Here is a 23744-nt window from a genome sequence, read left to right on the forward strand (position 1 = left end):
ATATGTTCATGAAATCCATGTGATTGCGACAAACGCAAGGCGTGAGCCTAGTGTCTACAAAAAAATCCAGCCAATTCAAACTAGGCTAAAACTTAATGGGCTAGTAAATCGGTTTCTCAAAAATTATTACTATTGCAATAATCAACATAACAGGTAAATGTCATTGACTTCTGCAAGCTTAAAAACACTTGCAAAACTTTAAATCATTCATATATTTTTTTGGTTTTTGTTTGCAAATCACATAAAGATAAAATTTCTTGAATGAATGACTTTCTGAAGATGCATTAAAACATCAAAAGAATATTCTGCAACGATAAATAAATTCCACTTCCCAGGGGCCGTTAACTATGACAGCTAGCCAGTCAGTGGTTCAAAAATGCTAAAGAATCACGTAGCCAGCGACAACATCGCCGCCGAGAACCGTAGTGATAAAAAGCTGCAATGCGCGACAACGCCATGCCACCACCAGAATGCGAAATGGCACATTTGTGCGCAACAGACAAGAAAATATGGAATCAACACAATTATCGCCGCAACACCTGACTCAGGTAAATATATGTAACACTAAGTAGCATTTGGTAGTGCAATAGACCACATATTTGTGTACATCTGCGGCGTGATTGCAAGCGAGCGACCGAATGGTGGAAAGGGCAAGAGAACAGCACAAGTTTCTAAATTAATGACAGCGAGCAATGCGCTCCCGTATTCTTTAAAATTGTGAGAATATAACAAACTTTACGCACAACTGGTAGAATCTGAAGGCAAGCTGAAGTCTCACAATCACAGCACGTGAAATTTTGATATGAAAAGTTCAAACGCGAGTTGCAAGACGTGCGATACAGTTTACTAACCCGCTGCGGCTACAGTGAATTCTGCCGAGTGCATATAAAACCATTATGGTCACAGCATCTGACGATTAGTCAAGACTCAACTAAGAGCCATTGCGCCATAAACGTGTAACTCCGAACTAGAGCATCCCAACCACTGCAGTCCGTTGAATTTAGATTTGTCGTCACGCTTAGAACGCCGTTGCGTCGTTTCTTTAGCGTTGCGTTGCCGCTTCAGCTTTGCAGCATAGCACCCGGAGGAGAGATGTTGAGGTCACACTGCTTATGGCACGTGTCCACTAACCTACACATCGCCTACGCCGCAATTTACTTTTGGCTACTGTTGACTCAACTGGTGAGCGTGGACGCGACCAGTAACAGCAATAGTAGCGACAGTGCCGTCAGCACACTTTCACCACCACGTGCACATCCCGACCTCGGCCAGCGCCCACAATTGTTGGTGGCACCACCACCGCCATTACTTCCACCACCACCGCCGCTGATGGACAAAACATTGACACACTGTGGCAGCGAGGACAACACTAACTGGTGGCGTCCCGTGTGTACCACAGCCAACAGTGTCGACTATGTGCTCTTTGCTAGCGAATGTTTGCTGAGGGAAACCAACCGTGAGAGTCACTACTTGGACACAGGGGAAGCAAAGCCCGGTGAGTACCATTCGCCCACCAGCGCGCAATGAACTTTATGTGGCACTGTGTCACACGATAAATGCACTAGTTTCCGAAATTGTTTGCATTGTTGTTTTTAATTTGGGTTTTTTTTTTCTTCTTTTTTAATGTTTTATATGAAAAGTTTTTAGGAAAATTGCTATGGGATTCTGTCGACCGAATTGTAGTGTTGTAATTTGCGAGCGCAACGAACAACCGATTTGTGCACGGAATTTACAAAGTAACGAGGTACGCAGATTTCGCGAACGTTGTGAGCTGGCACGGGATGTATGCCTTAACGACATGGGTAAGTGCTTATATATTTATTATACATTTGCTTTAAGCAATTTGAAATTGGAAATACATATGTACCACCAAGTGTATACACGTACATATCTGTGGACTTTTTGTCAGGACAGCTTAAATCGGCAAACCATTTAATTGGCGGAATCTGATCATACTTTTTAACTATGCACATTTAACCTTTTAGAGTCCATCTTACTAAAAGATGAATTCAAATAGAAGCCGATCAGATAAAAGCGATAGGTCAAAAATTTTGGATAAAACAATCAGTGGTGATATTAATATCATTGTGGTCATTATGTATATATGTAATAGCGCACCATTCAAAAGCCGCCTCAACTTTGCCAGTGGAGCATCAAGCGACCGGTACAATTTTCGACGACTTGATCCAATATGTGCGGCGTTAATGAAGTAAAAGCTTCACAAATTTTTGCCGCAAACTCTTCAAGAGTGATTGGCTTTTTGTTGCCGTTTTGTTGGAAACACAAATCGAATATGACGATGTCGTCGATTGCTGCCACAGAAAGACGATTACCAATACTTTCTAACGAGATACATCGGCAATAACGCTGTCTTCTTCTTCATCATTTCAAAAGAAGTAAGGTCGATGGTGCCGCTGTATCATAATCTTCACCAAAGAGTCAATCTTTGTGGATACATTGATGCTTAGTCTATGTTAACTTGTTTAGATTAGCCCAGTAAAGATAATTCGCTTGTTGGCATAGTCACTAATCCAAAAAAGGCTATCTGTGAACTTCATTTTTTCGAGCAACGAAGACGCCTACAACTAATTGCACCGTTTGAGGATTTATGCTCTAGTATATATCAATGCCAAAGTTTATGGATTTTTTTATAAGTAAAGGGCATATCATATCATTCACTTAATTGAAAATTTTTTCTCATACAAGAAGACAATATTCGACAATTGGTAGCGTTCATGTAATCTGTCGTTTTGGAAATTTTGAGCTCGCTTTCGAGTATTCAAAGCACCAGAGCACCTTCCACTCTAACGTGGTATTTTCGTATGAATTGGTTGGTGGAATTATGGTGCTATAAAAAGCTTTTCGATTACTGAAATGGTACCGGAGGTTTTCCACATCTTGACATATAACAATTAAGTTAGGTTAGGTTTGGCAGCCGCATTGCACATAGCGACAGCGATGCCACTTAGACCACGAAATGGGTCCGTTGTAAGCCGTCCTATTGAACCATCCTGAGCTTTTGACAAAGCATAAAAGATTGTTGATACCTAAAGTATATAGATTTTCTATATTTATGAGGAAGTAGGATCTTAAATATCGGTTCCTGCTTCTGGCTAGAGCCGGACATATGCAAAAAAGGTGTTGAATTGTTTCCAACTCCTCCTCATTCCTGCAGCTACGACAGAAATCATGCGTGTAAACGCCTAATCTCCTTGCACGATTTTCTATGAGACAATGTCCTGTGAGGGCCGCTACTAAAGTCTTAATTTGAAGTCTACTCAATTTTATATTATAATATGCTTGGACAGACGTAGATTTAACCTCGACCATGTTTGCCTAGCAATTTCACAGGTGTTAACGCTAATCCATCTTTGATTTGTAGAACTGATTAGTGCTCCTTAATGAGAAGCTTACAAGTTGTGAGAAGTATCTTCATAAAATTACTTACGTCTGGCGTACCGGTACCTTTTGTTACAAGTTGGTCAGCGCTGGTCAGGCCCCTGGTATATCTCTGTGGCCTGGAAGCCAGCATAAGATAATACGATATTGTTTGGCCATCTTATTAAGAGATCGACAACAACGTAATACACTCCGTGATGTTGTTTGTAATGCATCCAGGGTCCGTAGGGCAGCTTGGCTGCCTGATAGAATGCAGATATCTGTTGATGATATTCTGTTAATCTCTAACCATTTTAAGGCTTCATGCATATCACTTATTTCTGCTTGAAAAACACTTAACGGGTGTGTTGCGTGATGGATCTTCTTCAAGCCATTACAGTCTAGATGAGATTTTCATTAAGAAATTCCTTTGGAAGCAGAGAATGGGAGGGTGATAATCCCCATCACAGAGGGTTGAATGTCCATGTGTAGCAGTCTTCCATTGTGAGCACGCTGTGAGCCCAAGTCAATTTTCTATTTATGTTTAGTCCCAAGTACTTCGTTTCTTCCGAAATCACAAGACCTTCTCTCTTGAGCATAATTGGACTTAGCTGAGGAATTCTGTGTTTCCTGGTGAACAATATGAGTTGTGTTTTGCCTGGGTTGACTCCTAGACCACGCTTTTCTCCCCACCTAGAAAGTATATCTAGAGCATTTTGTATTAGGTCTCTTAATGTAGATACACATTTACCAGAGACAGCAGTAACAACATCATCGGCGTGATTTATCACCATACAACCCACCGATTCCAGTATTAACAGAAGTTTATTTACAACTGCGTTTCATAAAAACGGTGTGAGGATTCCACCTTGTGGTATACCTCTACTCACCAATTTTCTGAGTACCGATTCCCCCCGATTCGCTTCAATCATTCTGCTATTTAGCATTTTGTCAATAAAGCCTACCAAACCCGGTTCTACCCCAAGATCAGTGAGTGCTGCACTGATTGCCTCTCCTTCAACATTGTTAAAGGCTCCTTCAATATCAAGAAAAGCAGCTAAAGTAAATTCTTGTTTATACAATGAACTCTCTGTCGTGTAAATAAAGTTATGTACCTGTAAGCAAGTTGTGACGTAGAGATTGGATTTTTATCTATAGTTAGGCTTAAGTGAAATTCCATCAACCTCCCCAAAGTTTTCAGTAGGAAAGAAGAAAGAGATATCGGCCTTAAGTCTTTTGGGTGGGTACGTGAGTTTCTACTAGCTTTTGGAATGAAAACAATTTTAACTTGTCTCCTCTTAAGAGGTATATGACCGTGAAGAAAGCAATCTCTGAAGATTGCTAGTAGCCAGTGTGTTAAATATCCAGAGACTTTCTGCAGTTCCACTGGATAAATACCATATGGACCCGATGATTTAAGGTTTGAAACTTTCAATCGCCCATAAGAGTCGGTTCTCAGGAGATATAGTGCCTATTCTGACTTCACGGCAGTGTACTGTATATCCCATGTCATGCCCAGTAATGTCTGAGCAGCCTGGAAAATGAGTGTTAAGTAAAAGTTCTAAAGACTCTTTACTGGTTGTAGTGAATGTACCATCACTTTTCTGTAGTAGTTCCCAATTTTGAGAACTTCCCGCTAATATTTTATGAAGTCTGGAGATCTGAAGATTTTTCTATATCCCTACATACTCACATATTTAAATATGTTTGTATAACAACTCTTGAAATGTTTCTAAAAAGTAATTACCTTTTAATTCACAGACTGGCAGCCAATTGCAGACAAAGCATGTGGCGTAAAACCTGATAAGTCACTTGGCGTTTCAGAGATCACCAAAGCCACATCACTTTTCGCCTCAACAACAATTGCACCACCCACCACACCAAAAGCTGCAGCACTAAGCGTGCAAGCAAAGAAATTATTCAATTACCAAACAAAGCATCTGCGCAAAGCTATACCTTGCGCGAAGGTATTTAGTCCCGTTTGTGCTGAGCTCTTTGGTGTCAAAGCGACTTTCATCAACGAATGTCTCGTGAATGCAGAGAACGTAAATTTTGGCAAAAGTAAATAGAAAATGAATACAACATTGTATGCTGTAGCATCTTTCATGCCAGCCGCAAAAGCGATTTAATCCCATCCAATTTTTTTACAGATTGGCAAATTTTCTCTAAAGGCGTCTGTGAAGAGGATTACGCCAGCTCTAGAGCTAATAAGCACGTAATTAATAGGCGCAGTACGGTTGGCAGTGTGACTGTTACGTATCAGCTGAATGCACCCGAGACGAATGCAAACGGTAACGTCGCATGCACATCAAATACCACATATGACGACGGAACGTCAGCAAATACCGCATATCGATACACACGCATTCTGCCGGCGGTTAATGATCATGTGACCTTTTGCAAATTTGGCGCTGGTCCCGTATGTGGCAGTTCAGCGAAAAATACGATGCATTGTTTTGACAATATCTGCGAGTTGTTGCTACGAAATATCATATTAAAAGAATGTGAGTAGTTATGATCATTTACAACTTACACAGATTAAAATTATGCTAAAAATTAAAAAATTCCGATTAATGTGATACACGATCCACACTTAATAGCATGCCATATCATGAATTTCTACTACACTGAAAAAAATCGCATTCGTATTATAGCAGTACCAAGCTTCTGAGATTATTTTCCATCAATGAAACGCTCTACATAAAGTTACACAGTAACCGCCGAGCGATAGGCTGCATTTCCAAAGCAGAGACCACTTTATCTTGAAGAACTCACTTTCTTTGAAATATTTTTCTTGATTACTTATCTCAGACCGAACTGACGAGGTTTTATTAACCGAAATGCCGTGCACAAGTGCTTTTAGATATATATGCTGAGTAATATTGAATACATGATAGATCACGTTTGTCCAGTTCAATTCATATCGCCCTTTTTATGGTAGGTATATAAAAAATATAAAATCTAAATTCGAATTTTAACTTTCGGAATGAAACAAACTCAAAGACAATGAGAGTAATATAACATTATATAGACGGACGGAAACTTAGTCTTAACATATAAAAAGTGTGTGAGGTCTCTGTATGATTATATATATAAAGGGTGATTTTTTAAGAGCTATAGGAAATTTTTTCAAAACAACACAAGTAAAATTCAGGAAAATGCATGAAATTTTTATTTAAATCGATAAAATTTAATCCATATAATTTAATGTTTAAAGATTATTTCATGCAAATGTTGACCGCGACTGCGCTTCAAATGGTTCATCCGCTTAGTCCAATTTTGGCAAACTCTTTCCAATGTTTCGGCCGGTATCTCACAATTAAATGCTTTAATGTTGTCTTCCAAAGCGTTAATTGAAGCAGGCTTGTCTGAATAGACATGAGCTCTAACATAGCCCCACAAAAAATAATCTAAAGGCGTTATATCGCACGATCTGGGGGGCCAATTGACAGGTCCTGAACGTGAAATAAAATGTTCACCGAACTCGCCTCTCAACAAGTCCATTGTTACGCGTGCTGTGTGGCATGTGACACCGTCTTGCTGAAACTACATGTCATGCAAGTCAAGCTCTTGCATTTTGGGCAAAAGAAAGTTGGATATCATTTCACGGTAGCGCTCACCGTTCACAGTTACGTTACGATTCGCAGCATCTTTGAAGAAGTACGGTCCAATGATACCTCCAGCCCATAAACCGCACCAAATTGTGACCTTTTCTGAATACATTGGTAGCTCTTGCAATTCTTCTGGCTGATCTTCACTCCAAAATCGATAATTCTGCTTATTTACGTACCCATTGATCCAAAAATGAGCTTCGTCGCTGAACACAATATTTCGATAAAAAAGTGGATCTTAAACTTTCTTAACATAACACGCATTTTTATAATAAAACTAGCAAACCCGGCCCGCTTCCCTGGGCACACTAAAATAGAATAGATATGGTTTAGAACAGAAAAGATATGGTTTTCATATTATTCATTTCTTTATTCTTTATTCAAGCGCTTTGGCATAAACAATATTTTTAGTTTTTCTATTTGTTTTTGAGTAAATATATAATGTTGTTGGCTTCCCAACACGTGAACAGCCAACGTATAGTTGACCATGGGTGAATACTGGTTCTTCTAAATTCATCCCGCATATTTCTAAAGTTTGCCCTTGTGATTTGTTGATAGTTCGAAATAGTTCAAATGGCAATTCAGGTGGAATCATTGGAATTCTTGGTATTAGAACGTCTTCATTCTTGAATTTGCCAATTAAAATAGTTGCTTGGATAACATTATTCATCAATGGTTTGACTACTTCATTTTGTTCTTGACGTTCTTCTGATGTCGCATTATTCCGGGTATTTCTCATGCGCTTATTATTATTTGTCGAACGACCAATATGATTACGTGATTGTCTTGGCATTTGTACTGTAATAAACATGATTGTAATTATGGTATTCTGAGATTTTAAAACATGTTTTTTTTTTCAATTTTGTGGATTATATTTTCGATGCATACGATGTATGTGTTTAAAAGCCCAAGCCCACATGGTCAGCATTATTTTATTTTGCTGTGATTTTCTTAAATCATCTTTTTTCTTTTGAAAATTGTTGACAATTTGCATGATAATACTATTAATTTTTTCATCAAAGTTACGCATTTTTCGTGCTCTTCTTTTGCATCCTTTAACAATTTCTTTTGTTTTTTTCATTTTTTTTTACCATTTTTTTCACTTATGGTGTATCGCATATGAACCGAAAAAATAAATCCACAAAACATAATTTTATTTGAACATTCGGATTTCACATTAAATTCTCAAATTTCGTAAGAAATTATTCACTGTTCCAAAATCCACTCCAAAAAAATTCAAAAAAAATGTTTACACTTTGCACTTACGTCTTCTCCTTATGGCGTCCAAATCAGAAAGAAATATTGACACATTGTAACTCACACTGTCAATTTGACAGTTCAGTTCCGCCCCAAGCGTTAAAAAAGTAAACGACATTATGGCTGGTTCAAAAGAACGCTGTACGCGTTGCCGGTGTTCTGAATTACAACCAAACTTAACGAAACCCATTTTCAATACTTACTTAACAATGTGTGTAAGTTTGGTTTAATTCGGTGCAAAGACACGGCGGGTCCACGTTTTGGCATATATTTCGAGACCCTAGTCATCAATAGGTATGAAAATTACCCCGTATTAAAGCACTTATCAACAGCTTTCATTTGATACCCATATTGTAAAAACACATCCTAGGGTTACCCGAGTCTACGTTTTGGCCTATTTCTCAAGTCCCTGGTATTCGATTCTTAAAATTTTAAAACACAAACCTTCTCCACATGTGTCTCTTCAATGTGGCAAAGTTTGGTTAAGCGTTGTTCATTTGTAAGACGATTCATGGTTAAATTATAGACCAAACTGAACATTTTTGACAGTGAAACAAAACACTAAACGTGCGTCAGCTGTTTAAACCAACTGTTTAAAAAGATAATAGCTAAAAAGTCGCCCTTTATAATTTGCGCTTACATCCTTTTTGGGTGTTTGGCCGAGCTTTGATGTTGTTCCACAAATGGAAGAACCTACAGTTTCGAGACTCCGAACGGCAGATATTTTTTATGAGGAGCTTTTTCATGGCAGAAATACACGTCGGAGGTTTGCCGTTGCCTGCTGAGGGGCGACCGCTATTAGAACAAAATTTTTCTTCATTTTGGTGTTTCACCGAGATTCGAACCTACGTTCTCTCCGAATTCCGAATGGTAGTCACGCATCAACCCATTCGGCTACGACGGCCGCCGTATGATTACAATAATATTTATGTCAGATCTAATTGAGGTGGGGAGTAACACATGTAGCAAGTTTAGACGAAAATTACTAAGTCGTTATCGCTCATTTTTTCAAAATTTTACTTACGCAATATTTCACTTTCTGGGTTCACTATTTCTATCAAAAGTGAGTTATATTGCTTTATTTAAAACCGAGATACCACGTTTTCATTCTTTTGTTTTTTTTTTTAAATTACTTTTATATGTTAGATAAACTCGCTCATTGACCGATTTCGTCTATTTCTTGCCGTACCAAAATTTGCCAATTGCTTCTAGAGCGACGTTGATAAATTTGTTTGACTACATTTCTTCAATTTCTATTCTAACGCTTCTTCTCATTTGACAATCAGTGTTGTTAACAACATTTAGAGACAAATAAAATGCCTGTTGCTGCCGAAATTTCACGGTTATGTATTCGAGTCGAAGGCACCACATATGTGAATGAATGTGCGTCCCAATCTAGAGGTTATGGTCGCACCCACTGTCTATGAATGAATTCTATTAAAACCCTATTTCGCTTGAATAAGCATTAATTCTATAATATATTATATATTTAATAAACAATAAAAATCTAAATTTAATATTTGCTTTCACAACAAGGGTATCTGTTTATATGCGGCAATACTTTCATTGCGGGACTACGATACGTTTTACACGTCATGCCAGTCAAATTCATTGCCGCAACATACGCAGCGGACCCATTGTCAAAGCTTAATGCCACTTATATAACGATATAGTGAAGAATTTCTTTGCTAGACAGACTTTTTCAATTGAATTTTCATGCGATGGAAGACCCACGTAAAAAATATCTCTGCGAAAACTATTTCGCTTTCGATGAATTTGACAAATCTGATAACTGATATGATAACTGAATTCTAATGAAGAAAGCCAGCTTATGCGCTCGGCTATAAAAATTTTGAATTTGTATGTCTCATTTCACGCCCTCTAATCGATACTACTCCATATTTAAGGTAGGCTTTAAAAAAATTAGGAGGGAACCACTTCCCATAGGCTAGAAATTTTCAATAAACTATAGCTCTAAAAAACCGTAAAATATAGATGTTTGGTTCGAAGGTATTACTAAATAAATTTGAACAAAGGGGTGTGTGGCGCACAATTAAATTAATGTAAGTTTCTAACGTCATCCACTATATTTGGGAGAAAAATATTACGGATTGATCCGAGTGTCACCCTATACCCGTTAATGCTAACCCACTAATTTTTGTTAGTTTCCCAAAGTAAGGTCCTACACCATGATAAATAGTTGATGAAAATATGATCTCTAGTTTTTTTCACCCCGGGATGGTTAAGACTACGGCAAGAACAATTGCGGTCCAGTATTCCATGTTCCGTGAAAGCGGCGGCTATGCACATTATTGTTTTGATGATGATTACAAATCGTAGAGCACAAACTCTATCAAACCGAGTCGGCGAAATTATAAGTTCCTTTACTTTAAATTAGCTAGGCTTAAACAATTTTGAGATATCTGACCATTGGGGAAACTTAGTTGCGCAAGAATCCTTTCTGCTTCTGAAATATCGAGTGCCAAACCCATAAGCGCTGGGCAGTTCCAGCACCCAGAAGCACTACCATGAATACCACTGCATAACTCTGTCAACATATTTGCTTTCTGGGAACCCCAGTATCGCTCTTTAGTAGTACGAATGTACTGTTAAAATATTTTCCTTGCTACTTACTTAAAGCAACTGGATTTCGAACAAAGTTTTTTAAATAGCTACAGATGAAATTTTATTACATTCAAATCACTAAAAATTCAGCATTACTTTCTCCATATGCATGTGAATGACTCCGACAGCCAAGTGGCGATTGGGGCCCTGAACTCAGTTATGGTACAGCCGAAACTCGAAACTAATCGGAGAATTCCCTTTCGACCACTTCCGAATACCATGAAATTAAGCCCTATGGGTATTCGGTTACAAGATCATTGCAGGTAACTGCTGCGCATATGAGCTAGTCAGAGAGGGGCGTGGTTGTTTCCCTGAGAAATGAGAAGATTGGGCATTCTTTAGCTATATGTGGTATGCTCCTGGTAAGAAGACCAAAAAGGTCGCGAGTCACCAAGCAACCGCCACCCCCTTGTGTGTGAATTATGAACGATGACTGTGCTGCGTTTGCGTCAACCGCTTTGTGCTGCTGATGAAATTCATCAGCGCCAACTATATCAGCAGACGTAGCAAAGAAGTAAGAAGGATTTCGCGACCTTACAAGTTTGTGTTCTTGCCCAACGCTAGCTGAGTTGGCGCGAAGCCCATCTTTCCAGGAGCAGACCGCAGGTAGTCAGGGGGGTCCCAATTCTCACCCTTCGCAGGAAAATCACCTCACATTTCCCTTGTCTGGCCAGCTCATCCGCCTCACAGTTTCTCGCAATGTCGCTGTGACCGGGAACCCAGATGAGGCTTATTATGTAAAAGAATTCGGACGCAGTCGAAAGTGAGGTCAAGCATTCCCTGACCAGTTTCGAATACGCCGTCACTGGCACGAGGGCCTTAATTGGCGCTTTGCTGTCAGAGTAAATATTTACTTGCTTGACTGTTAGTACGCATGTGAGTAGCCAATCAGCTGCCTCCTTGATTGCGGCTACCTCTGCGGCACACTGCAGTGTCCGGTAACCTGAATTTGAGTCTGATGGGGAGCTCCTCGCAAAAAATCCTCCACCAACCTTTCCTTCAAACTCCGATCCATCCGTGAACAAGTTCACCAGGGCCTGTCCCCAAGGGGAATCCCCCGTCCACTCTTCCCTTGATGGAATATGAGTGGAGAAAGTTCCGATTGGACTAAGCGAGGGTATACATTGATCCGTTGACAGGGGGATGAACTCAAAGTTTCTAAAGATGCTTCAGTGTCCATAAGTGAGGTTGAGCCTATAGCCCGAACCCCTCAGTCTGATTGCGGCACGTGCAGCGGCAATTCTGTCTGCGATGTTTAAGGGTACCACATTTAACATTGCGTTGAGGGCCAGAGTAGGAGTCGTTCGAAGCGCCCCACCGATTCCAATGAGTGCCGAACTCTCTCCAGCTTCTTAACCAATGTCGTCCTCTTTAGAGAGTTCCACCAGACTATGACTCCATATAACAAGATCAGCTTTACAATAGTATTATATAGCCAAAAAACGATATAAGTCATATACAAATTCTTTCTTACAAATTCCATTAATCGAGTTGCGTTTTGCGTTTATTTTTGCCTAAATATTATTACTGAAAGCCTTAAGAACGCGATTAACAGTCTATCGGAAAGCATTAACATAAATATTTCTAATACTTTGGACAGTACATTATGCTGCAAAAGAAGTACAATAACTTAATCCGCGGTTATCTTCAGCTCAAATTACTAAACTCCAATGCTGCTATAGTTATACGTCAGCCAAAAATTATCTATTCCCCGTTTCCAAATCAAAGGAGACCAAGATCTTTACAGTTATAGTACGGAATTCAATTGTTTATTTATTTCACGGCATCCTAGTAGGAAAAGTAGGACGAGATGTGTCCAAAAAATAATATGACTTTGTGTTTATTTATTCAGTTTTTTTTTATTTATTCAACAATATCTATTTTGTGTCCTTCAAAGCAGCCCCTCTCAAATATAATACATCTGTGCTAACGCTTTTCCAATCCCCGACCACCATTGACCAAAAAGCGTTTGGGTATGGCCTGAACTCTTCCGACAATGCGGACCAACATAACAAACAAAAAAGATCGAAAACAGCCTTAACCAAAAATAGCCTTACTTCTTTAACATACCTAGTATGTTATAGCAATATACTTCTGCTCAAATATGAACGAGACGGTATCAATAAAACGGTCCGCGGATGACATATGGCAAAAATAAATTTTTTGTTTTTTGGTAGGACTGTTATAAGCTTACATGCAAATTTCAGCGTGATATGTCACATAGTTTGTTTTCTCTCCTACTGTAAACAAGTCAAGCTCGAGCGTGTTCTTCGAATTTAACGATGGAAATTCAAAGAATTTGTTTGAAATTTTGTTATTCCAACAAAATTTCGGCTTCAGACGCCTTAAAAATGTTGCAGACAACCTATGGGGGCTCTGCTCTATCGCGTGCACGTGTTTTCCAGTGGTACAAATCGTTCAAAGAGGGCCGTACATCGGTTGAAAACTTGCCTCATGAACGTCGTCCAGGAACATCAGTAAACGACGAAAACATCGGAAAAGTAAAGGAAATTGTGCTTGAAAATCGCACAAATCGCAAAATCGGTTAACGCTGAATATTATTTAGACGTTTTAAAGCGTTTGCGCGAGAACATTCGTCTTGAAAGGAAGGAATTGTGGGACAACAAGTCATGGTTCTTGCATCACGATAATGCACCAGCTCATACATCACGTCTTGTTCGCGATTATTTGAACAAAAATAATGTTAATATCGTTCCGCAAGCACCGTATTCGCCTGATATGGCTCCATGTGACTTTTTCCTGTTTCCCAAGCTCAAGTTGCCGCTCCGTGGAAAACATTTTGAGACAATTGAAGTCATAAAAGAGAATTCGAAGAACACACTCGAGCTTGACTTGTTTACAGTAGCACAAAAAACAAGCTATGTGACATATCACGCTGAAATTTGCCATGTAAGCTTATAACAATCCTGCCAAAAAACAAAAAATTTATTTTTGCCATATGTCATCCGCGGACCGTTTTATTGATAACGTCTCCTTCATATTTGAGCAGAAGGTACATATGTCCGTAAGTACTTTAGAGTACGTGAAAAAAAGGACATGGAGTAAATGTATGTCAGGAAAAGGAATGTAGCGCAACGCCGAAAAGTTGGACTTGGGGATATAAAAAACGGGGAGGGACTTTCAAAAAACGCGCCTAAATATTGTTTTAAAATAAAACATGTAAAAATTTAGATTCCTTCAGGTTTCACTACTTTTTCCAAAATACGACTCTTATCAATTATATATGAAAAATGGCATCATCCACCATGGTCATGTCTACAGGTAAAATCCGCCAAACAGTCGATTCATCGACAGAACCAGTTTCTTAAAATTTTTTCGCGAACACTAAAATATCACGAATTTTGCGATTTGTTGTTCTTATAGATCGACAATTTTCATAATAAGTTTCAATAATTTTAACACCTATCTGTCGTATAAAATTGTACATCTGTCTACTTGGCATAAAAAACAGATATTCACTACTGACATTTGGGCGTCACTTTTGAAAAACTCTTTACATATGTAGAATTTCAGTGTATATTGGGTATTCTGTATAAGCAATTTTATTTCTTCATTAGAAAAATTTATTCAAACTAAATATTAGTTCTTACATGTTATATATATTTTTATTATATTAATTAAGTATATATTTTTTGTTTTTGCATCCAATAATAGCTTGGAGTGTTGTTAACGAGGGCAAATGCAAGAAATGCATTCTTAATTGTGACACCAATTATGACCCCATTTGTATCTCACGCAATGGACGCAACTACACTGTAATAAACCAATGCCATCTGGATTATGATATTTGCCGGAAGAAGTACACAAGTGAGTACATTCACACGGTTACATATGCATAATCACTCCCATTCTTACATACATATGTACATACATATTTTAATTATATTTACCATTTTCAATTTAGAAAAAGAGGGAAATATAGGAATATTGAAGGTAGATAGGCATAAAAATTAACAAGTTTTCTTGTCTCCTGCCTCTTTTTTCTGATCTATTGATTATAAACTGTTATAGGTGAAGTAAAATTATGAGTGGAATATTTTGTTGCGCTTGAAAACTGTCGTTGATTGGCATTGAAAGCAGCAACAAATCGGGATTAATCAACTGACTTTGAATGTCAACTCTCTTAGGAGTGCGAACAGTATTCAAAGCTTCTAAATATTTCCTATGCCCTTGAAAATACTTCTTAGTGGCAAAGTCGTGGATACCTCTCTTTCGTCTGACACCACCAGTGAATATTATATAGAACGCTCCGGTAGCAAGATTTTTGCACATCAACCTGATCTTTCTCAGTAAGGATGATAGATTAAACGGTTTGGCCACCCGAAGCAAAATTATGTAAGTAACCTTGACTGTTAAGTCATAGGGGACTCATTAGCAGAATTATGGCCGCTTTTTTAATATACCTATGATCAGAAAGTACCAGGAATGTTTAAATAGAACAAAAGAGAGTTAAGTTTCAAGCAAATTTATTTTATCTCCATCAAAATATGACCAGTTTGAAGCAACACACAACAGTCCTCCATACACCCCTGGTAGGCCGACGAAAAGATGGCCTTCAGCTCCTACGTCGCATTCTCTTTATATGAACTGAAATATCCTTCCACGAAGTGCCAACTTCAACTTGGAAAACAAAAAGAAGTCGCACGGGGCCATATCAGATGAATACGGTGCTTGCTGGATGGTATTTACTTGGTGTTTGCTCAAAAAATCCAGCACAATTTGGGCTCGGTGCGATGGCGCGTTAACATCATGCAAAATCCAAGAATTATTTCTCCACATTTCCGGCAGTTTGCGACGAGCAGCATATCTCAAACGTTTTAAAACGGATAAATAACACTGTGCGACAGTTATTTTATACTTTTATGGAGACCTAGTTCAACTTGTAGGTATAGTAAAACTAAGAAAAATGGTATAGGAGAAATTTCCAATAAAAAAATTCCAAATACTTCCGTCTACAGTCTCGTCAGTTGTCATTTCAGAAAAAATGTCAACACACTGTCAAAAAAGGCTTGTTTTTGTTCTTTCGAACTAAAAAAGCAAATTCGAAATCGGATGGAAATTGGCGAAGTTAGGAGTTATTCTTCACATCAACCTACTGAAAAACGGTTTTATGGCCATAAAATGAGATTTTGGGGGTGTATGGGAAATTTCTCCTATACCATTTTTTTTAGTTTTTCTATAGCCACAAGTTGTGCTAGGTCTCCATAAAAGTATATTTAATTTTTTTTTTTTTTGTCACACAGTGTAATGTTATTTATTGACTGTCTGGCCCAATGGAAGGCACGCATGGTGCACTACGGCTTGGTAATCGAAGAAAACAACATTCCCGGTACTTTTTGATCATAGGGTATATACTTAGGGTCTCATTACGCATGCTTCGCACAACTTCGCATAAATTTTAAACTGTTAAATTAGCAGTCTGTTGAATTCAGATTTTGATGAAGGTAAGTTAAGTTAGTTAAGGGCATTTCAATATAGTGATACCAATAGTAATATTTTTACAGATTACCATGAAAAATATATTATTATATATACTTTATTACATCAAATAATATTAGAAAATTGTGAATATTTTATAATATTTTTTTACTAATTTCTAATATATATGTGATTGGGTGTGAAGCATAATCAGCCTTATGTTTTCTGGAGTTGTGCGAAGTTCTAAGAAGTTATAAAAAGTGCTTAGAAGTTGTGTGAAGTATGCATAATCAGACCTTTACGATCTTCCAATTAGTCATTGCAATGAGCTTCGAACTGAAACTAACCGATTGATAGTAGAGCGCACTACGGCTACGGCTACGGCATGCAAATTCTAATTAATCTCTTCTACGCATAAGTACTCGTACGAGTAAGTCAATGTCGCCTTAAAGTGGGTACAGCTCATTGTCAGTGTACATACATATAGTATGTATATCTTACTAAGAGATTTCGGGAAATAAAAAAATAGACTTATATGTTCTTCTTCTTTATTGGTGCTTTTAGAGGACTAATCAATTTTGACCGAAATTAACAAAGCGTTTCAGTCTTATTTTGCTATCACCAGCACAGCAGGCGTTTCCGTTTCCCTGCTGACATCTAAATACTAGAAACTATGTACTTACATATACAAGTTAAAGTAACAGAGGCGCAGAATTAAAGCTGTTGTCCAAATTCTGCTTTGGCACTCAATTTTGTGCTTAAACTTAATTTTGTATTGATCGTACGTTTGCGTTATGATCATAGCATTACAATAAGAATTCAGCAACAACATACCTATGTCCCCGCTTAGCGGCACCTTCGAACACGTGTTTATCGACACAGTTAATTTGCCAACAATAACTTCAGTTGCTGATCGAAACGTCCCGCATTACAAAAAGAAAATAGCTTCGGTATGCCTTTGCATTTCCCCAAAATAACGCCTCTTGTTATCCCGCTACAAGCAACGGAATGCGTTTGCACATTCATACCTATCAGAGGTCTCCCAAACATCGCTGTGAGCTTTTAATAAATAAAAAAAGTAATACGAAATAAAAAGTGTTTTGTATTAATTTACATACATACATACATACATATCATATAGGGTCGAATAAACCCATATCTTCATATATGATAACTCATTGCATGCACTGTCAATTCTCATGGCATGCGGAACAATTGTCATAGATTAATCGCATTTTATTAAAAAAAAAAGTTCTGTACAAAGTGCTTTTCGCATTTTCGAGCAATATACAAAATTGCATTATTTATATTTATTTATGTATATCGCTTTTATGCGCTAAAAATGTTAAATAGGCTAAAGAGACTAGAAAAAATGCATATTTCATTTTTAAATCCCTCTTTTAATTTTATAATGTTAGCTCTGCAATTATTTCGTATGAATGAAAATTTTGACCATATTTTCACCTAAGTGATAGTTCATTGTATGCAGTAAACCTCATACCATAAGCTTTACGATTTATCACTGCGATGAGTGGCCACAATTACATTCATATGTATATCGTGTGAGATGATTTGCATTCGATCAGCAGCCGCATCTCAAGACAGGGGGTAAATAAAATTTTGATTCATCAGCACAGAGTGACACTGCGGCTCAAAATATGTTTTATATTCCAGTAAAGGGTGTTTTACCGAAAACTCGAATACCTCCCTAAAGAAGCAAGCACTTTTTGCCCTCAACCTAATAAATTTTTTAACCCAAATGAAAGATTTACGTTGTGGCCTTCAATGGCGTAGTAAATTTACGAAATGAACGTTTTTGACCTCTTTTTTCCAGTCTATTCCAAAATATGTCTCTAAACGCAGACTGTGATGTTAAAGGTTTAATTTTGATACAATTTTTGTGAGATATTATTAATTCTGCATTCATATTACAGAGAAAAGCGTGTGCACACAGACGTTTTGGCCTGTTATTGCTTATTATAAAATATAGTATCGAATTTCGCATGCATATTCCTACCATAATTTTTTGAAACCTCAGTAAACGTCGCTTACGGATTTCCTCTAACTGTTTAATATTAGCAACCAATTGCGCAATTATATTAAATATTCTTTCTCCTTGTCTTTTCTTCATATCGTTAATAATAATTAAACCACCGAAATATTCCGCCAATATAATTTCATTATTCATTTTCATTTCAAATGTGTTGACAGCTGATTGTAAATTTTGCAGGTAATCTGCCATATGTGAACGGTTAGATAAATTTTGTGGATTTATTGGTAATTAATGCTTATGTGAACGTACTTTTAGTACTCATCAACTGGGATGAATAATTCAACTTGGCGATGTTTTACTCCCTTTCGTAGCCTCTTTGATTTTTCTTATTTAGGATCTTTATTACGTCGAGAACTTCAACTAGCCCATGGTTCTTCCTGTTGAAGTCTTTAAAAATATATGCCTTTTTTTACTTATTCATCTTACATATGACACAATTTTTACTATAAGCTTTTATAACTCGTAAGTACACTCGCTAAAAATTATCTTTATTTTACGATTGAATTGTTTGCAGCTGCCGAAATCCTCGGAAGAGGCGAATGCGATACTATTTTAAAAAATATAAATGGTAGCAAACTCCATTACAGTACCAGATACACAACACCTCCTTCGACTACAAACGCAGAATATTTCCCCAGACATGCTAGGAAAACTGTTGGCTCATCGGCGCGACGGAGAAAACCCCGGAAACACTCAAAGTTAGCGGATGAAAAGCTACGTAGGCCGCTTAGAAAAAACGTGTTACAACAGGAATCTACTACGCCAACATTCAATGAAGATTCTACTGACAGTAGCACAAAAAAATCGTTCGATGTTACAACATCGCATGTAATGAATTTGTGGCGCAGCTCAAAGAAAAGTAGTGTAAGAAGTGTTGAAACACACGAGTGAAATTTTAATAATTATTATTAGTATTACCAAAAATCTTTTTTAAAATTTTGTAAAATATATTGTCTGTTGCAGAAGCATAAACATTAGCCAGAAAAGGTTGGGGAATGCTGCTGTAGTGACAGTGCAAGACGTAAAACATATTTGGTATTTTTGTACAGTAGATTTAAGAAAAATATTATACATAAATAAATTTTTGTTATAACATATTTTTGTATGTGCATTAATTCGTACTTTTAACTTTTTATTATTCTAGGTACAGAATGAAATTAAATACAGTCATTTCCAAAATTTCAAAGTTAATTGACACAAAACCCTTTACCTTTTGGACCGAATTGACGCTTACGATCCATTGTTGAAGCACAGCGAAGTCACCTAATTGGGAAACGGGCGCTAACAAAAAATTAGTCACATACAGCCGAAAAGATTCATGGTCAAATCGCTATACACCGCCCTAAATAACCGTCAAGCCTAATTTAACGGTCAAGAAAGTTTTGCAGTGTGTTTGGTGGGATTGCAAGGGAATCATACACAATGTTTCCATTGGTATAAATCATACCAAGCCTCAAGCAATGATCAGTGTTTAAGTTAACGTAGTTTAATTCAACTGGTTTATTCATTAACATTAAGTTATTTAGTTCCTACTTTTTCAACACATTAACCTATTCAACTAATAGATGGCGCTCATATATTTTCAAGATTTCTTTTCTCATGAAATTCGTAAATATTTACAAAATTCCCACACAAACAATTCATTCAAAATCGTTTTGTATTCAACTTTTGCTTGCGTGTTGGGTCTGGCACGAATATAGACCGTGGGAAAAGTGTGCTATCAGCAGTGCTCGAACGATCGTGTGTACTTATGTTGAAGGTGTGGTAAAAATGTGGTAGCGCTAAAAATATACTCCTCCCGTTTAATGAACTATTGTGAGCGTACGCGATTGTGATAAACCCCAACACTTCTATTATATAATAACCAGAAAACTCAAGTAACATCAATAAATGTCGCACACATTGTCTGCCAATCCACCACCGCCCGCACTTCATCAACCATCAACCACAGCCAAAAACTATCTACCTACGCCCACAGCACAGCCATTATCAACATGTACGTGGGCACTGGACTACCCGGAATTGCAGAAGGCCTGTTTTTTGGCTCGCGTATGTGAGGAAAGGCAACCCCGATACTGTCAGCTCCGCAATATTGCCGTTATCTTGCAAGAAGGGCCCACCTGTGGCCTTACTGCGTTGAGCATGTTGCTGGATGGCACACCTAGTGCACGCGAACTTTTGCAGACAGCAAGGGAGCTTCGTTACACCAACAACGGCGAAATGTTTAGTGCACAAAATTTATTTCAGCTTATATGTGATACTCTAAAATCAGCAAATGATACTACAGCCGAAGTGATAAATGCAATAAAAGCAACGGAGTACGCTATGTCGTCGGCGGAAACGAATGCCAAGAAATGCAAGAATGCGTCGGCGGCAGTGGAATGCGAATTGCATCAAGGCCCACTTGACTGTGCCAAGGTCAGAGCAGCATTGCAGTCGGGCGCTTGTATTTTTGTGCCGTATCCTTTGCATAATTATTTATAGTAATTGAAAGTTAGTTAAGAAATTACTGTTAAGAACATTACCTGCGTCCTTTTTTGCATTCAATGTGGTTAAAAGATTAGGGTAAATTATATAAAGCAGCCAATTTCTATAAAAAATAGAATTAATGGGCATTTGGAATTTTTTTGTTTTTTCGTCTTTATAAATAGAAAGGTTTTTTCTTTGGCAAAATGCAACAATTCGTCACTTTGCGAAACAGCTGATTTTGCGTTTGCTTTTGACAACTACTGTGACATTTCCTAAATATCTGAAATACGTTTGCGCTTTTATCGAGTTAGCTTGGTTTTTTAGGCAATCGGTTCTCAAATAGTTGTTAATCGCTTTTAATTAAATTATTTGCATTTGAAAAGGGAGGGAAATTGTGTAAAATGGCAACTGAAGAAGAGCAAGTATGAATTTTTGTAATGTTCATTATTTCTCACTAACTAACCTCAAATTTATTGACGACTAGATACAAGTGCTGCCGGTGAAGGAGCCGCTGGATCTAATTAGGCTGAGTTTGGACGAAAAAGTATATGTAAAGATGCGTAATGAGCGAGAACTACGAGGACGTCTGCATGTAAGTTTAATAAAGACAAGTTATTGCGGTGAATAAATGTAAATAATATATGAACTGAGACAGTAGAACTCTTTAATACGCGTTCAGTAATTATTTCTTAAAATCGGGCGTAAAACGTAACAATAACTAAAATAAACCAAATAGAAATAAAATCTGCATAGTGCGTAAATTATTCTCCAAGAATTTGTTTTTGCTCAACGCACGAAAACTGAAATCCGTCTGAAAAGGGAGATTATTCCTAAAAGTACTTTTCTTGACAAAAATCTTCACAGATGCTTGTATTTATATGCTAGAGGGCACGACTTTGAGCTTAACGGATAGAAAAAAAAAACTTTTGCAATTCAGAATTCTTGGGTGGACTCCCAAAAACTCTTGAATGGCACTGCACGATTTTTATAGCTTACTAAGCTCCAGCCCTATGAATTACACAGAGCTAAATTCTAGCACCTATTGCGGTTTGGGTACACCATAGCGGTAAAGGCCCTATTTATACAAAATAAACCCTAACATACTCCACATATTTCTTCGTCTTAATTGGCGCGATAACCGCTTACGGGATTTTGTCTGAGTTTAACAAAGCGCGCCAGTCGTTTCTTTCTCGTGCTAACCGGCACCAGATAGACACACTAAGTGAAGCCAAGTCCTTCTCCACCTGATCTTCCCAACGCAGAGGAGGCCTTCCTCTTTCTCTGCTACCACCAGCTAGCACCGCATCGCATAATTTCAAATCCGAAGCGCTTGTATCCATTCGGTCGATATGACCTGGCCAGCGGAGCCGCTGGATCTTTATTCGCTGCGCTATGTCTATGTCGTCGTAAAGCTCATACAGCTCGTCGTTCCACCGCCTGCGATATTCGCCGTTGCCAACGTGCAAAGGTACAAAAATCTTCCACAGAATCTTTCTCTCAAACAATCTAAGCGTCGCTTCATCGGATGTTGTCATCGTCCACGCTTCTGCGCCATACGTTAGGACGGGCATGATGAGAGCCTTGTAGAGTGTTAGTTTTGATGGGAGCTATGGGCACTCCACATATTTTCTGCATGCAAAAATCCCTGTTGGCACCAAACAGGTATATGTCTAGGTTCAGCATTAGAGCAATTGGAATTAATATCAAATAAATATAAATTACGCATATCCCATTTACACCGTTTACTTTTTGAATTGGGTTTTCAGGCCTTCGATCAGCATTTGAATATGGTACTAGGCGATGCAGAAGAAACAGTCACCACCGTGGAAATAGATGAAGAAACCTATGAAGAAGTTTATAAAACAACAAAACGAACGATTCCAATGTTGTTTGTGCGAGGTGATGGCGTCATTTTGGTATCGCCACCTATGAGAGTCGGCTGAAGAAGCATCAATACAATATTTTTAGGCAGTATATTTAAAGTATAGAAATTTAAAGCTGGAATTTATCAAAATAAAAATATGCATACAAATATAAAATACAAATTTTTGTTTACTTTACTCATGTTTATAACTATAAACCAAGAAATGACATTTTCCTTAACATATCCTAATATGCTGTTTCATAAATAGTTATGATCCTGACTATAACCACTCACCTTGCCTGAAATATGGGCATAAAGCACATTGGGCGCTTATTATTGGCTTCCTCATAAGCGATAAAAACGAGGTTTGTTTAAAATAATCTATATTAATAAAACTATCCCAATAAAATTTATCTTTCTTTCAGTTTTTTGTGCTGGCTCGTCATGGGAAAGCGAAAAATCTTGCCGTTTGGTCATTAGATGCTCTAAGCGACAGTAATGCTAATCTAATAGAGTTCGAACAACCCAAAGGTTATCCTGATTGTGATTTTCTGCTACCACCTGGTGGTATCGGTGGCGATTTAGGTTTAAGGGAACGTGCCATAATTGTTAACAAGCTGCCGCAAGAAAATATATATACGTATATTTCAAAATGAAGCATTATAAAAATTGAGCCATATTTTCGGGAACATGTGTAAGCCTCTATCATTTAGATACATTTTATATAAATTCGTTATATTGTAAAGAAAATAATGAAAATAAAACATTGAATTTATTATATCAAGTCTAAAAGCCTGAACAAATGTTTAATATACGCTTGTCATAGCATTTAAAAAACGATTGGTTAGTTTTATTTTATTGGAACTCTGAAATATTGATATATGTATTTATTTTATTGTTGTCGATAAACTCACTTAGTAACTATTACAATTTTTTAGCTTTCCATTAGCTCTTTAGTTAAGATAGCTATACTAATTTCATAACTATTAACTTTAATTATTTCCAAGTTCTTGATTTATTAGCACGTCTCTACATATAAGAATAAAAA

General features: G+C 37.5%; 3 protein-coding genes across 3 annotated transcripts; all 3 read left to right on the forward strand.

The window, feature by feature from the left end:
• The first annotated feature begins 805 nt into the window (after positions 1-805).
• Positions 806-19460, forward strand: LOC129251172 (uncharacterized). The gene is made up of 6 exons (XM_054890536.1): positions 806-1495; positions 1641-1802; positions 5140-5439; positions 5529-5882; positions 14547-14699; positions 18878-19460. The coding sequence occupies exons 1-6, from the start codon at positions 1093-1095 to the stop codon at positions 19252-19254; spliced, it is 1749 nt and encodes a 582-aa protein (XP_054746511.1). The 5' UTR covers positions 806-1092; the 3' UTR covers positions 19255-19460.
• A 496-nt stretch (positions 19461-19956) lies between these two features.
• On the forward strand, positions 19957-23476 carry LOC129251180 (actin maturation protease). The gene is made up of 3 exons (XM_054890543.1): positions 19957-20822; positions 22965-23061; positions 23122-23476. Exons 1-3 carry the CDS (start codon positions 20254-20256, stop codon positions 23350-23352), a joined length of 897 nt encoding a protein of 298 aa, XP_054746518.1. The 5' UTR covers positions 19957-20253; the 3' UTR covers positions 23353-23476.
• On the forward strand, positions 20862-22877 carry LOC129251188 (U6 snRNA-associated Sm-like protein LSm3). Its single transcript, XM_054890548.1, has 3 exons — positions 20862-21254; positions 21317-21424; positions 22599-22877. Exons 1-3 carry the CDS (start codon positions 21234-21236, stop codon positions 22773-22775), a joined length of 306 nt encoding a protein of 101 aa, XP_054746523.1. The 5' UTR covers positions 20862-21233; the 3' UTR covers positions 22776-22877.
• Positions 23477-23744: the final 268 nt, after the last annotated feature.

This window comes from Anastrepha obliqua, chromosome 1, assembly GCF_027943255.1.
Source record: "Anastrepha obliqua isolate idAnaObli1 chromosome 1, idAnaObli1_1.0, whole genome shotgun sequence".
In the NCBI taxonomy this organism is placed as follows: Eukaryota; Metazoa; Arthropoda; class Insecta; order Diptera; family Tephritidae; genus Anastrepha; species Anastrepha obliqua.